The following is a 15292-nucleotide window of genomic DNA, read 5'->3' as shown; positions in this document are numbered from 1 at the left end:
TAATTTGTTAAATTTTTAAATGTCAAACACCGTACAAAGATTATATTCGAAATAAAAATGAAAATTTTCAAATATAATAACTGAAATAAAATGCGATTAAAAATTATGGCAGTCCAAAATAATACTTAAAACGAACTTGAAATTTTCCAATTGTGACGTTCATTGATTAATATGTCATCATATCGTACCGGTTGATATTTGTGATATTTGAATTAAATTAACGACAAATCAAATGTTGAAAATCTGCGGGTGCGATAGAATTGATTAAACGACGTGGCAACTGATATAAATGGGAGCGCGAACGTGTGTGGATGATTACAAAAGAAAACATGGGGCTCTTACTCGCCATCGTCTTTCTTTCAAACATCATCTTAGCCGTCGACGGTTAGACTTATTAAGATTTCAGAATTGATTTAATACAAATTAATAAAAAGTTAAACATGCATTTAATAAATTGCATTAAATTACTTAAATTTCGTTGATGCAGGGCAAATTTGTTTCTGTGGAAGTAAGTTTACTGTTTCGAATTTTTAAGATAGATTTTCACATGATGCATATTTTAAAAGTTTAAGAAATAAATTTTTAAAAATTGGATGGATGTCGAAATGCATAAAACTGATAGTTTTAATAAATTATGTCCATTACTTATCGAACAACGTACTGACTGATTGATTAATTAATTAATTAACTTTACAACAACAGACTGCCAGCCAGGATTCCTGAACATAGGAGGCATATGCTACCAATTTGTTACCACTCCGAAGCCGTGGAGCGACGCTTCGAAACACTGCCACAGCATGGGAGCCAACCTCGTCTCCATAGACAACACCTTTGATTCCTTTAACTTGTTCGAGGCCGTCTCCCTTCTGAAAGGTTATCATTTAAAAAGCGAATGTTTGCTACCTTATGTAAGAAGACAGGAAAGCACGTACAGAACAAATAAGCACACAAACCTTTAAGCAAAATGGAACACGTACATTAGTAGTTCAGTTATTCAGTAGGGTATGCTTTCTTATATAGTGTGGCACTAGAAAAGAGGCTATATTACAAATACAAACAAAACGTTATCGTCATTAAAGAGATGTTCATTCATGAAATTCTTGTTAATAAACTGAACAGATGCAACCAATTGCAAGAAGCAGAGAAATAATATTGAATTCTGGTCAGCCGGTTTCATAACAAAAAGTTAATATTTTAAATAATTACCTCAATAATGATAATAATGGAAATTTAATCACTAACACGACCAATTATTCAATTTTAGTCGATGGTCCAATAAACCCAAAAGCATTCAGCTGGAAAGTTTCTGGAGCGTTCTCGGTTTACGATAAGGTCAAATCAACAATCCAACACTTCGACCCTAGTTCATCTTGCCTCTGCGACGGACTGACCTACATTACCTACCCGATTCTTGATGTTTCTATAGAATGGTTTACCGGTTTTCCGGTAAACACTGCGACCAATACAGCTTTAGTTCTGAGCGCGATGAATAGAACAATGAAGATCCTCAATGATAATCCTACAACCCCATTCTGTTACATCTGCGAGAAGAATGTTGTGCCACGTTAACTGTCGTTCTTACATTTTATTACTGAGAAATGAATGATTAATTATATTTTAATAAATAAATGATATTCATTGCATTTGGTTTTGATGATAATAAAAATGAAAAAAATCATGAAAACTACTGCTTGGTTTGAGCCTTCTGCCGTTGAACATGCTGTGAAAGGATAAATTGTAGTTATTACAATGCAACATTCGGTGCGGTGGTATTATAAATTTTAAAACAAAACATAAATGTAAATCGTTATTGTTTACAAAACTGCTCGCTTAAACATTTTAAAGTTTTTAAATTATTTAGATTATCTAAGCTGCGATAACAAGTAGCAGTAGCAGAATAAGTGCATGACAAGTTAGCATTTCAATGGTAATCGGATCAAACTTCAGCGTTATTTTTAATGAACGAATTTAAGTTGGGCTTTTTGATTAGTCGAATCGACTCGTAAGCAGTCTCTGATTAAATAAATACACCTCCACAAAAGTCAGTCAAAATTATTGAATGAAAGTTTCTGAAAATTTCTGAAGAACAAAGAACTAAAAAACAAAAAAGTAATAAATAACGCAAAAATTATCTAGTCATCCATTATTTAGTTATAACCTGAAATTCGAATTTACAACTCAAACTCAACTCTGGGATTGTTGGAATTTTTTCAAATTTGGTGATTAAGAAAATAAAAAAAATCTTGTAATTAGTTCATGATACAAGGTGCAACAATAACAAAAAACAAAATTCGCGAAATACTAAATTATGGTTATTATATGTAATGAGGAATTAGCAGTGAGCGGGGTTAAATTTAGCACCTTGGAAAATTTTATTGATCGTGAAAAAATCACTGAGCTCTTTGATTCTGTGGAATAAGCTACAGAATTCGTGGCGTTACATGTTGCAAAATGTGAGCAGAATTTATTTTCGACCTCCTTATAATCTGGGTGATTGCTTTGGAAGTCAGCTATTTGGTCAACCACTTTGGACAAAAACTCAGGCCTATTTTTCAAGCCATGGCAGGCAACCTCAATATTTTATAATCTTTATTTGTACCATGGATATTTGTACCTTTTGTTTTGAGCACAGCTGTTTGTTTAAATAAAAGAATGTCTGGACCTAAAAAAATGTAAAATAAAATAGGTTATGGGTGAACATGGAGATCGCAATTCTTTTTTTAGATATATTCAAATGAAAACATTGCGCTTCAGATGCGATACGCAGAAACAAACGCTGTAAATGGTTCTGCAGAGCGGTAATTTTCTTGTTTGAAACGCTTTAAAAATTTCTTTTGTCCCACCAGGATGAAAAAAAGTTTATTTTTTTTGCAATCATTAGTGATATCTATAAATTGGGCTGCATGATGGCCTAGTGGATCAGGTCGCCTGGTGCTATACCGCAGTGCATGCAGTGACCATGGTTCGATTCTAACATAATAAGTAAAAGATTCCCGCCTATAATATTATGCTTCGTGTGATGCGTTGTCTAGCTCGATGCGTATGATGCGTTGTTTGTGTGTTGTTGTACCCTCTGAACCTATGGAGGGTGTAATAAAGACCTTTAACCTTTAACTGATTACTCTATATCGCTCTACTATGGTCTTGATTCCAACATAAACTGAAGCTTCTAACTGGATTGCTTGTTTATTCGCACATGCCCTTATCTTTTTTCATATATATTAATCACTAATTATAATTAATAAAAATATAAATATATATATACATATTTACACATATATATTTACATATATATATATATATATATATATATATATATATATATATATATATATATATATATATATATATATATATATATATATATATATATATATATATATATATATATATATATATATATATATATATATATATATATATATATACATATATATCCATATCTAGTGATTTGGACACGCTCCCGATAAAATATGGAATAAACTCAAAAAGTTGTCCAATGACGAATAAATCAATCTAACTTTTTCAGAATGAATTATGCCCAGGACAAGCCCAGGACGCGTTTTCAAAAAATCTAGAAATTAAACCGATAATAAGTCTGCATTTTACCGTTGGCTGGCATTCGTAAATGGCGGCCTTAATAATAATTATTACGTTTTTACCTGTTGGCACTAGTACGTTTTAACAAATTTAAAATTTTGAAATTTTAATTAATTAAAATTTTATGTTAAAGTTCACTGCAGTTCGAAATATATGGCGTTAAAATTACCACAAAATTTAAATAATAATCAACTGATTGATAATTATAACAATTTGACTGATCCAATAAAAACTTCATCAAAGGTAAAAATTTTAATTGTTTTTGCAATGTTTATTTTATTTAGTATTTATAATTGATATCAGCTAAGATATAGAAGTTTTTTCGGGTTTTGTGAAGTTTGTATTTTATTAGCAAAAACTGCAAATTCAATTTAAAAATTATTATTATTTCTTTCCTTCCTTCCTGTCAATTAATATTTAATAATAATTTTAAATAATATTGAATATTATTATTAATTGAATTGCATTTATTCAAATTAGCCAATTGATTTGCTGACAGCGTTTTCCTCATCTGTCATCTTCATTTTCATCTTATTTTTAATTTTTTTAATAAATTTCAAGCACCATAACAATATGATTTGATGCTCATCATAATTATATGCTCATTCTTATTCTTATCATAGCTTATTCATCTAACTAATCAGCAGTCAGTTCGTCTGCTTGCTTGATCAGGTCACCACCATAATTAGGCATCTTCTTTCAGTATTTGAGAACAAAGTTTAGTTTAGTTATAGTGCAGAATCATAGTTATGTCTTAAATATAAATAAATATTATATTATATATTTACTAGGTGTCATAAAAAATACATTATACATTTACCTTAATCATAATGGTACACACTGTACATATAGATAGACTTATACATACATACACAGATTATACAGTTTGAATATTTGTGGTGTGGACTTAAAATGTTTCATGTTTTTGATGTGTTGTTTAAAAAATAGGGAAATGCTAGCAACTGTCACTTCATTGCTTTTTTTTGTCACCATTGTTAAAATCTAGATAATTAAGTAAATTTGAAATGAATTTTTGTTGTCTGCACTGTTTGAATCAAAATAGACTTTAGTTTGGAAGCAGATAATGGAAAAAGTTGAAAAATGTCTATTGTAAATAATTTTAGATTTTTTAATAATAAAATTATAATAAATATCAAGTTTTTTTTTTGTTTGAATTGGTCATATATTTTTTGGAGGTGCCCAGACACCTCAGCATACAAGACATTTCATCATTTTAGCAATTAATCATTGCACATTTCATCATTGGAGCTATTCATCATTATAGTATTCTATCACCATAATGTTTCATTATTTATGTGATCTTAAGATTACAAAATCTTATGTGATCATATCATAATTTGTAGAAGAAAAATTCTGTTTTAGGATAATAAATAAATTAAATAAAGTCAAGAAAAAATAAAAAAACAAAAAGTTTAAAAAATGAAAATGTCATCAAATTTCATAATTTATAGAAGAAATATTATTAAACAGAAACAGAAAAATAAATAAATGTATCCATATTGAATATAAATAAGTAAACTTTACCATTATATTGTCATATTTTTAAGATTGAATATTATTTTTTTCATAAGATCATCCACACACTAAAAAATAAAACTAAAAATTAGTTTCAAAAATAAAATATGCATGGATTTTCTACCATGTATGGTTTAAATGCATTTTACGCAATGATGAAATGTTATGGTGATGGAATACTATAATGATGAATCGATATAATGTTGAAATGGGCAATGGTGAATTGCTATAATGATGAAATGTTGCAATGATGAATTGAAATGTCTTTTATGATGAGAAGTCCGACTGGTTTTTTGGGACACCTTAGTATAATATTTATAAATTTTTCATGTTCATTTTATTAATTATATATGGCTAATCATTTTGCAAACAGTGATCATAATATGGTTTGAGTCTAGGTAAAATTGATTTGGTTTTAGTGAGATTTTAATGAGATTATTAAATTATTGAATTAATTTGATAGATGGTGATGTTAATGAATGTTGAATTCAATTGAAACCAGGCAGACAACTCAAGTTTTTTGAAGGCAGTTCGAAGCGGAGACACAGATGCCGTGGTTCGCTTTCTTGATTCTGGAAAAGTTGATGTCCACGTCTGCAACAGTGTTAGTAGTAATCTCCTATATACTTTTCTTTGTAGTTGTTCATTTCAGTTCTCTCAGTTTTTTATTTACTGATTTTAAATGCTTGTCTATTAAGATCCAAGTGATTTTTTTTAGTTATTATTTATATTTCATTATGTTTAATTGTTCAATTATCATTTAAATAATTCCGTACATGACAAAGGTGCTTTAAATTATTGTTAATCATTTGAACAGAATGGATTAAACGCATTACATTTGGCTGCTAAGGATGGCTATGTTGATATTGTCAATGAATTGATAAGAAGAAAATGTGTGGTGGACTCTAAATCTAAGGTTGGTTGATGAATTCACATTAATTCATTATTTTTCACTGTTAGGTTATATTTATTTACTCTATTAATTTCTAGAAAATTCTATTTTGCTTATCATAAAGTAAATCTTTCTAGAAATAGTTGCCTATATTTTTTTTATGGTAATGCAAACACGCATCATCAATTGATTAAATAACTTTCTTTTATTTTTATATCTGATTTGCACTTGATAATTGTATAGGTTAGATTGGTGTTCATTCATTTGCTCTGTGCACACTGTTTATTTTCTCATGCTCCATATACACACATATGTATATGCAGATATATATATATATATATATATATATATATATACATATATATATATATATACATATATACATACATTCATTATATTCATATCTATTTATATTATATGTTTATATATATACATGAATTGTAATTGTATGGGAGTATAAATATATTACATATTGTATTCATATTATACAATGCATATAATAATTTCTATAATGTATATACATATGTGTATGTGTTGTATTTGTATGTATGTTATGGACATGTATGAATAAAAAGAAGTATGCAGTGATCAATCAATTACTTGAACAATTTTTTTGTTTGCTTTTTGCAGTTTTGTTTCCATTTTGAATATCAATACTTTGCATGAGATGGAATTTTTTATATTTATTTTCATTCGACATTCCCACAATCACTCATTCCAGATTGCAGTGTATAAATAAGTAATGTATATTTTTACAGAGGTGCATAATTTCAGTAACATGAAACCATATAAGCCTTGGTTATGTTAATATTGTTCAGAATTTATGCAAGTATGTGTAAACACATGTGAGTATTTCTTTATATACACATTTGAATGCTTATATTCTTTAAAATGTGAGAAGGGAATATGCGTACATTTAAGCATGTGTTACTATCAAAGGGTGTTGTATAAAGTTGAAAGTACATTATTTGAGTTTTAAAAGTTTATGTTTGTGTTTTTTGTAGACTTAATAATAAACATTTATTATTATTTAATTTAACAGATAATGTTGAAATACATTTTCTATTTTTCCTTTATTATTTGAAGCTATTTATAAGTTATGAATAAATTAATTGTAAATCTTGTACGAATTCAGGGTGTGGCGATGTTGATGCTGATAATAATAATGATGAAGAAGGTGACGATGAAGGTGATGATGATGGCCACCTGGATGACCATGATTAATGTTACTGATTAACTGATTATCAAGATGATGATTAAATAAATGGTCAGAACAGAACGAAAATATTCTTCCAATTTTTATATTATTTTTGAATGCTACTATGCACTAAACCAGGGGTGGGTAAACTATGTGGCCCGCTGATGAATTTATGAGAAAATGCATCTGAATGGATAATTGAATCCATTATAAACAATATTTTCATATATGTGTATTGATTTAGCTGTGTGTGTATGTATTGTATGTATGTATGCCCAATTGTTTAACCGTGCACAACTGATTGTGAATCCACTGAAGCATTACATGAATAATTGAAAATAGATTTTCGGTTGTTCAGTCTGATGGCTGGTTAATGTTTCATCCTGTTATGTTTTTGACATGTGTGCTGTAGCATTCTCTTGAAATCAGTGTACAAATTTCATTGCATTGAAATTGTACTGTCATCTGCTTTTTTGTTGTGTTAGCGTCATATGTATTGTTTCTTATTGTATGTTTTATCTTTTTTTTTCTTATTTGAGCTATTGGATCATGCTGTGTTGTGTTGTAGTGCGGTTAAAATGTGTTTTAAATGAGTTGTTAATTTGTGTAGCATGATTCTTTTGTGTTTGCATGATAAGTTAACATTTTTGTACTTCTATTTACATTTGATATATGGTGTTTCAGTCTGTTGCGGTTTAAAATCAAAATTTTATGCAAATTTATTGCAGCTTTTATATTTGTTTGTGCCATTAAAGATTTTTTCAAAAACTTCTACTCTTAAATTCATAATAGCTTTTTTTGAATAGCTCAGTATTAGAAACAAAGATTTCTAAGGACAAAACTGTTTTCTTAAGATATTTTTAAGATATGATCTTATATGGTGTTAATTTTTATTCTTGTCTGAAAATACTTGTGCAATGAATAAGCTTCCATTTGGCATATTTTATTTTTTATCATGAACTTTTCAGATCAGATTGTGCTGATATATTTTTATTCCATATGTCTGGTAGAACTTCAACTAAAGATTTTTGATAAAAAATAGTTAAATTAAATTAATAATAATAATATAAAATTTTATAAAATTGGTTTATTAAATAACGAAATGATTATTAATAATTTTGGAAATGTATATTATATTTCGACACCTAATTTTTAATTGTGCACCTGACAGAAAGGAAACACAGCTCTGCATGTGGCTTCATTGGCTGGTCAGTTGGAAGTTGTCATGCTGCTTATCGATCATGGTGCTGATGTTAACATTCAATCACAGGTTGGTTGGCTGGTTTTCTGATTGGTCTGTTGAGTGGTTTGTTGGTTCTTTGGTTGAAAGTTTGTTGGTTGTTTGTTATGTATATCTCACTACACTGAATCAGCTGTATATAGATAGATACACTATAACAGGGGTGGGAAACTTTTTGCTGTGAGGACCGCATTTAGAAATATTTTACCTTTGAAAAGGCCGCATATGTACTTTAATGGCAAATTTTTATACCCGGAGAGAATTTTTTTAAGATTTGTCACTCTTTTTTTTGGTCATAATGTCTGGTCCACAACTTTTTTTTGGCAAACAAGACCTCGAGGGCCGTATTTTGCCCACCCCTACACTATAACTTTGCTTTTTGTAGAACTTTGTTTGACTTGTTTTACCATTACCATTCCACTTTTTTGTATTTTATATTGGCTAATTGTTTGAAATTGTGAGTTAGTTTTTAATTTCACTTACTAGATTATATTTGCTCGTTTCAATGAATCATTGATTAGATATGAGAGTATTCAGCCTAACAAATGAGTTTTATAGATGACTGGTCTATTTAGTGGATGTCTTCTGATAGTTTATATGATTGAAATATTGTATAAATATTCAATGGTTTTACTAATTTTCTTTCTGCCTCTCTGCCAAGCAAGTTCATTCATTCACATTACAAACTGATCCTATCTTATCATATAATTCATTTCAATAACACATATTGATAATGTTGAACATTAAAATAGCAACAATGATTAATAAATAGATGATAACCTGAGGTACATTTACACTCACACATACAACTATGTTACATTATTATGAAAACAGAACAGTCTGTTGCAAGCTAGGTTGCATCGTGACATATGTTATGAAGGCCATAAAACAGATTTTTTTTTAAAGCACAAGTGCTTCATATAATAGTTACCATGTCCTTGTCATTTAGATGGATTCACCTCAATACATCATTTATTAATCACTAGCAATCTTTACTCTTTTCTGTATCTTATGTTGAGTGATAAATAATTTTTAGATTCAATTAATGTTTTTTTTTTTGTAGTTTTAGTTTTTTTTCTTCACAGGATATTAATATTCAAATGACGTTTAAATTATTTTTCATGTTCTGCCTACATGCTTCAACCAGGCCTGTGCTATTGAATTATTAGCTAAAATTGTACTCTCATTAATTCTCGTTAGCTGCTGTTTATATTAGTATTCTATATCTGTTTGAATAGAATTCAGTTTAAATCTCTATCAATATCGAAATACAAAAATTCGTTGGTATCATTAGAATTTTTCTTTTCTAGTAACTCAATGGTCTCGTCATTCTGGAAAAAGATATTTTTTGTGTGTGGATGTATCTTCAAATCACTGCAGTGCATGGGATGTGTTGTGTTTTCTCAAAGCATACTACCACAGTGAGTGAGGTTTAGGGACAGGAGAATAATGTGTATGGATTGATTCACAGCATACAAATATAGAATCATGCTTTAAGGGAAGTATGCATTAAACTGTCAATCATTTGAATTTCATCAATTCTTATCCATTATGTTTTGGAAAAATTGATCAATAGTAGTGGTGATGATAATGATGAGGATGACGATGACGAGGATGATGACGTTTATGATAGTGGGGAGATGAAAAATGATGATGATGATGATTGTAATCTTCATTTTACCAATTATGGTCATTCTCTTTTGATAATGATATAAATGATGATAATTTCATTTCATTAATGATGATCATTATCCTTTCACCATTATCAGAATGATGAAAAGTTGTTATCATTTGATCCTTGTGCAAAATAAATGAACACATTCTGGGTTGTTAAATGGCTTTGAGTAGAAAACATGTTAGAAATGAAGAATTTTCTTCCAGCACATATCAGCTGACAAATGAGCAGGATGTATGTTCTGTTGAATTGATTATCCATTATTTATCCACAATTTTAACGGTTTTTCATATTTATTATTTTTTATTTTAATGTGTGAATTTTTTTCATTGAAATTTTTTCTGTTTTTCTATTTTAATTTACTGCTCCATCTTTCTTTAATATATTACTTTGCTACATTTTTTATTTTATTTTCTTTTTTTTAAGATTTTTTCATATCTTCCTTTTACTCTTTCCAATCTACAAATAACCAAAAGAATTGGATTTATCATTAATTTATTTTGTAGAAAAAAAACAGCAGAAAGAAAAACAGAACTAAAACTCAAATGCAAAAAACATATATCGAGTAATATGTAGAACAGATTGAGCTGCGTTGTATGTCTATGTACACTGACCTTAAATGTTTGTGCAGCACAAGTGCTTAAATACCTCACTATTGCATTCATTTGTATGTAATGTGTGTACACAGTACATACCTAGGCATACAGATTGGCATACAATTGTTTACATTTGCATACAATTCATTCATTCAGCCCAATGGCATAGATAGAGTTGATGACCACTGGCTGGTATATTCTTGTAGAAATTCATGATATATACAAGTGCTTCAATGTAGACAATTTCAATCTTGGGAATTTCTAATGCATGGCTGTCTTGTTGTATAATATGTGATTTGTGATGTGTGATGATATATAAATAGGTGAGTTGGGAGACAGTGCGAGTTATTATTGCTTAGGATATGTTGAATGAATGGACTATTTGTCATTTAATGATGTTTATCATCGTTTGCGAAAGTTTTTCATTTTATTGTTCATTTTGTCATTGATTGCCTGTTATTTGGGAATGCATTTATCACACGTTGGTAGATTACGCATTTTTCATGTTTGCTAGTTAATCGTTTGCTTGTACATGTACGTACATGAATTCTAAATTCCTATTTTGGATGTTTTAATATTTTTCTATGAGTTTCAATGTTTGAATGTCAGTTTATTAAAATTTAAACTTGCACAATGCTAGCACAATTTCAGCATTTGTGGCTATGCGCACATTTTACCTAGGTACACACGAACACATTACCATAACACATTCAAGCCTTCATTCTCACATACACGTATAGCAAGTAAATCCAAATTAAAAATTACTTGCTTTATTTCTGTTTGGACAGATAGAAATGAATTTAAGAATGAACTAATTCTAATTAGATTTGACATGGAGTTTCAAAATTAAATTTACTACCATTTTTACTAGTCAGCTATCTTATCTAATTTTAACATTTGTTAAACATGTTTCCATGGATTTCACAGACAAGAATGTATGTTTGCAAAAAATTCGTGTAACATGCATATGCAACACAATACAGTCACTCCTAATCATGCATAAATGCACACACACACACATCAATAAACACACTACATTGATATGCACACGACCACCACTACAATTGAAACAGGCTGGCTTCACTCCTCTGTACATGGCTGCCCAGGAGAACCATGCTGACGTTGTGAGGTACTTACTGGATCGAGGTGCCAATCCTGCTATAGCCACTGAGGTTTGTCTTGCTGTAGTCTGGCGGTTGTCCTCGTACTTTGTTATTTCGTTTGTGTTTGTTGGGGACTCTAATTAACTATGCATGCAGTTTGAGATGATGCTCTGATAGAAAATGAAAATAGGATTGAATGTGAAATGAATACACAATTCGATGGTTGTTAAAATATGAAAGAATGAAATAAAAACCAAAAATAGATCATTGGTCAGTAATTGTGCTGTGCGTGGTGTTAAGGTTTGCTAATGCATGTCATGTTTGATGTGTGAATGTTGTAATGTATTCATCTATGTCTATCTGGTATGACCTGGTAATGTTAAAATGTCTATTTATGTGTTTGTCTGTGTTGGTGTGCTTGTAATCTCTAAACTGTTGACGTGATTGTGTTAATGTTTGTGGTTGTGTTAAGGTTTGTGACTCATTGATGTTTTTTATGTGTTAATGTATGTGATGTTAATGTATAGAATGCGATGAATTGTGAGGATTGTATGATGATGAAAAAAAAATCACCAAAACATGAATGGGCTGGTTGACAAAACTGTCAGCTCATTTAAATTTGTTTATTTATCATGTATATATCTTGATGATTTGTTGCTATTTAATTTTATGTCTCATACAAAAATGACATGGGATATATCTAAATTTGTTATTTATAATCATGTGTTTGTCGGTGTTCTTCAAATGATCTGCTGTTTGGAATAGTAATCTTCAATGTTCAAAAATACAAAAATGTCTTGCATTTATTTTGACTGGGTCGGGTCCGCATATTTGAATTATGAATTTGATTGAAATAAAAGTTTGCTCAACTTTAATTAAATTCTCTCACCTCAAATTAGATCATAATTGTTGTTTGTGCATGTTTTTTTGTTAATTTTAAATTCTCTATGGGCTGTATTAAATTTCATACTTGCTGTTTTATGGTAATTTTCATTTTAAATTACTGCTGTAGTGCGTTAATCAATTAGTTATTAATACACCGTAATGCAATGCAGTACAATGCAATGATGTAGCACTGTGATATAATGCAACCCTAGGACAACTACACTCCAATGGCGGTGGCTGTACAGCAGAACAACCACGAGGTGGTCGACATCCTGACAGAACATGAGCAGAAGGGGAAGACCAAGTTGTCGCCTCTGCATCTTGCTGCCAAGAAAAATGACGTACACGCTGTTGTCATGCTGCTGCAAAGTGAACTTGATCCAAGGATGGTCAGTTTGTTAATTCATTTATCTGATAGCTGAATGATTTGTTGGTTGGTTGATTGGTTGATTGATTGGTTGGCTGGTTGGTTGTTTGGTCATTTGGTTGATTGATGATTGGTGTTTTGATAGTAAATGAAGCGTTTTCTTTTGTTATACCTAAATGTTTATTAAACTTGAATGTGTAAGCAAAACTTGTTCATCATTTTATTTAATTGGGCGTTGGTTGGATATGTTCAGTTTTTGTTGGGTGTAATAAAAAAAAAATTATTTTCAAAAGATTTCAAAAAATTTTTTATGACTGATTAGATTTTTTTTCTCTCATGTAATAATTTTGGTTGTGAATTTTTTTCATCACTGCTACCATCCTTTTTATCATAATTGCCAGAGTTAAAAAGAAATTATTTTTTTGATGCTTACTAAGAGATTTTTTCATATTTTTTTAAAGTTAACTAGCATAACATTATCTACTAAGTAATTCTAGTATTTACATTATCAATCATTCAAGAGTGGCACTTTGATATATTTTTTTAGTTTTTTTTTCTGTTTGCAGTTATGTGTATAGATAAAATGTTAAACATTTAGAAGATTTATCAACACATGTCTTTGCTTTTGTTTTTGCATAGTTTTGAGTGATTCATCTTATTCTTTATGTTCATTCACCATGGTTCATTTCAATGTTATTTTGATGGCTCATCTCAAATTAGGAAGTCATTGTAAATGCATTAATTAGTTTGTTGTATTGAAGAATAAGTGCCAACACACATCAGTGGATGTTCAACTTGAATGAAGGTTTATTTATTACATTCAGAATATTATAATTTTCTTTCACATGTTTTCTTCATAATGAAGATAGTTTTAATGGTCAATTTTATCCTTAGATATGCTCTCCACATGACCATGCAACTCATTCTCACACATACACATATATTTGAATCCCCATAAGCTTGCTGGTTTAGTTTGAGCTTATGAAATAAACATTCATTATACTCAATGCCTTTCACAAAAGATTGAGCATGAGACAAATTTCATTGTAAATATGAAAAACAAGTAATTTATTACTGTTACTTTAAATTTATTGTTATTATTGTTCATGGTTGTATTTATTATTATTATTATTACTACCATTGTTGTCGTTGTTATTATTATTTTTTGTTATTAAAAAATTATTTTTATGGTCATTTTATGCAAAGTATTACATAAAAAACATCTGCTTTTTGAGCCAAATGAAGTCTAACCACGGTTACCATATTATTTTTAAATTCAATTTCTCTGGTATGATGCATGTTTCACTCGCACCCGATGCCCTTCATAATGAACAGAAACAAATGCAAATAATTGTGTTGTTTATTTTTCTGCATGTCTCCTTTCCTAATAATAACATTAAACGTTGGGATTTTTATCTGGTTATAATATTTTTGAAAACCTCTTGGCCGTTACCAGTTTAACAAAATTGTATTCTGTATTATTTGTTTACAGTTGTTCTTCCATTCATTTATTTATTCGTTTAACATATAACAACAAATGTATGCGCCATTGAAAAACATTACCAGAGTAAATATGAGAAAATTGATGTAATGTAATATAATGTAATGTAGATGGAGACAGATGTGTGCTGATGGTATGTCATTAACCGTTAATTATTGTAGTCTTTATTGAAGAGCGCTTCACTGCAAATTATAGTGGGATCTTTATTACATTGTGATGACATTTATTTTGTTTGGAATATTTCCTGGGCTCTTAATAAGGTTTTAACTTCTACTAACTTGACATGCAGACACGCAGAGGGTTGTTAATGTTACCCATAAAATGTAGCAACATAGCAAATTTTTAGTTTTGTATGTATGTTTGAATTTTATACATGTATTTGAATATAATATGAATATGTAATATAACAATTTTTTACTTTTATTTTAATTAAAAGTTTCATCTGATAAGAAGATAGTTGAAACTGGAAGCATAGTTGTGAAGTTCGAAAGAAAAATTTAAAAGTTCGTAAAAGTTCGATAAAGTTCAAAGATAAATAAAGTTCAAAAAAGTTCATAAAAGTTCGAAATGCGACTGCCTCAGCTCAACATTAAATTATTTTATTTTCTAAATCAATCCGTCACACACAGAGAATATTACAACATGGAAGACAAAATGAAATGGCGAACTACAAAATTAAAATTTGAATAAATGAAAACA

The 15292-nt window shown here is 29.4% G+C and overlaps 3 protein-coding genes across 3 annotated transcripts; all 3 read left to right on the top strand.

The window, feature by feature from the left end:
- Positions 1 to 329: 329 nt before the first annotated feature.
- Positions 330 to 1569, top strand: HELRODRAFT_169063 (hypothetical protein; the record flags this gene model as incomplete). The annotated part of the gene is made up of 5 exons (XM_009014896.1): positions 330 to 384; positions 488 to 508; positions 703 to 873; positions 1120 to 1185; positions 1265 to 1569. 5 exons carry the CDS (start codon positions 330 to 332, stop codon positions 1567 to 1569), a joined length of 618 nt encoding a protein of 205 aa, XP_009013144.1.
- Positions 1570 to 5486: 3917 nt separating this feature from the next.
- On the top strand, positions 5487 to 9390 carry HELRODRAFT_169062 (hypothetical protein; the record flags this gene model as incomplete). Its single annotated transcript, XM_009014895.1, has 5 exons — positions 5487 to 5522; positions 5639 to 5740; positions 5954 to 6052; positions 8398 to 8496; positions 9301 to 9390. The coding sequence occupies 5 exons, from the start codon at positions 5487 to 5489 to the stop codon at positions 9388 to 9390; spliced, it is 426 nt and encodes a 141-aa protein (XP_009013143.1).
- Positions 9391 to 10300: 910 nt separating this feature from the next.
- HELRODRAFT_169061 (hypothetical protein) lies at positions 10301 to 15094 on the top strand (the record flags this gene model as incomplete). Its single annotated transcript, XM_009014894.1, has 4 exons — positions 10301 to 10375; positions 11811 to 11909; positions 12938 to 13094; positions 15030 to 15094. The coding sequence occupies 4 exons, from the start codon at positions 10301 to 10303 to the stop codon at positions 15092 to 15094; spliced, it is 396 nt and encodes a 131-aa protein (XP_009013142.1).
- Between the last annotated feature and the right edge of the window lie 198 nt (positions 15095 to 15292).

This window comes from Helobdella robusta (genome assembly GCF_000326865.2).
Source record: "Helobdella robusta unplaced genomic scaffold HELROscaffold_14, whole genome shotgun sequence".
Classification (NCBI taxonomy): Eukaryota; Metazoa; Annelida; class Clitellata; order Rhynchobdellida; family Glossiphoniidae; genus Helobdella; species Helobdella robusta.
The sequence above is the reverse complement of the archived record's forward strand: the minus strand, read 5'-3'. Positions and strand labels throughout refer to the sequence as shown.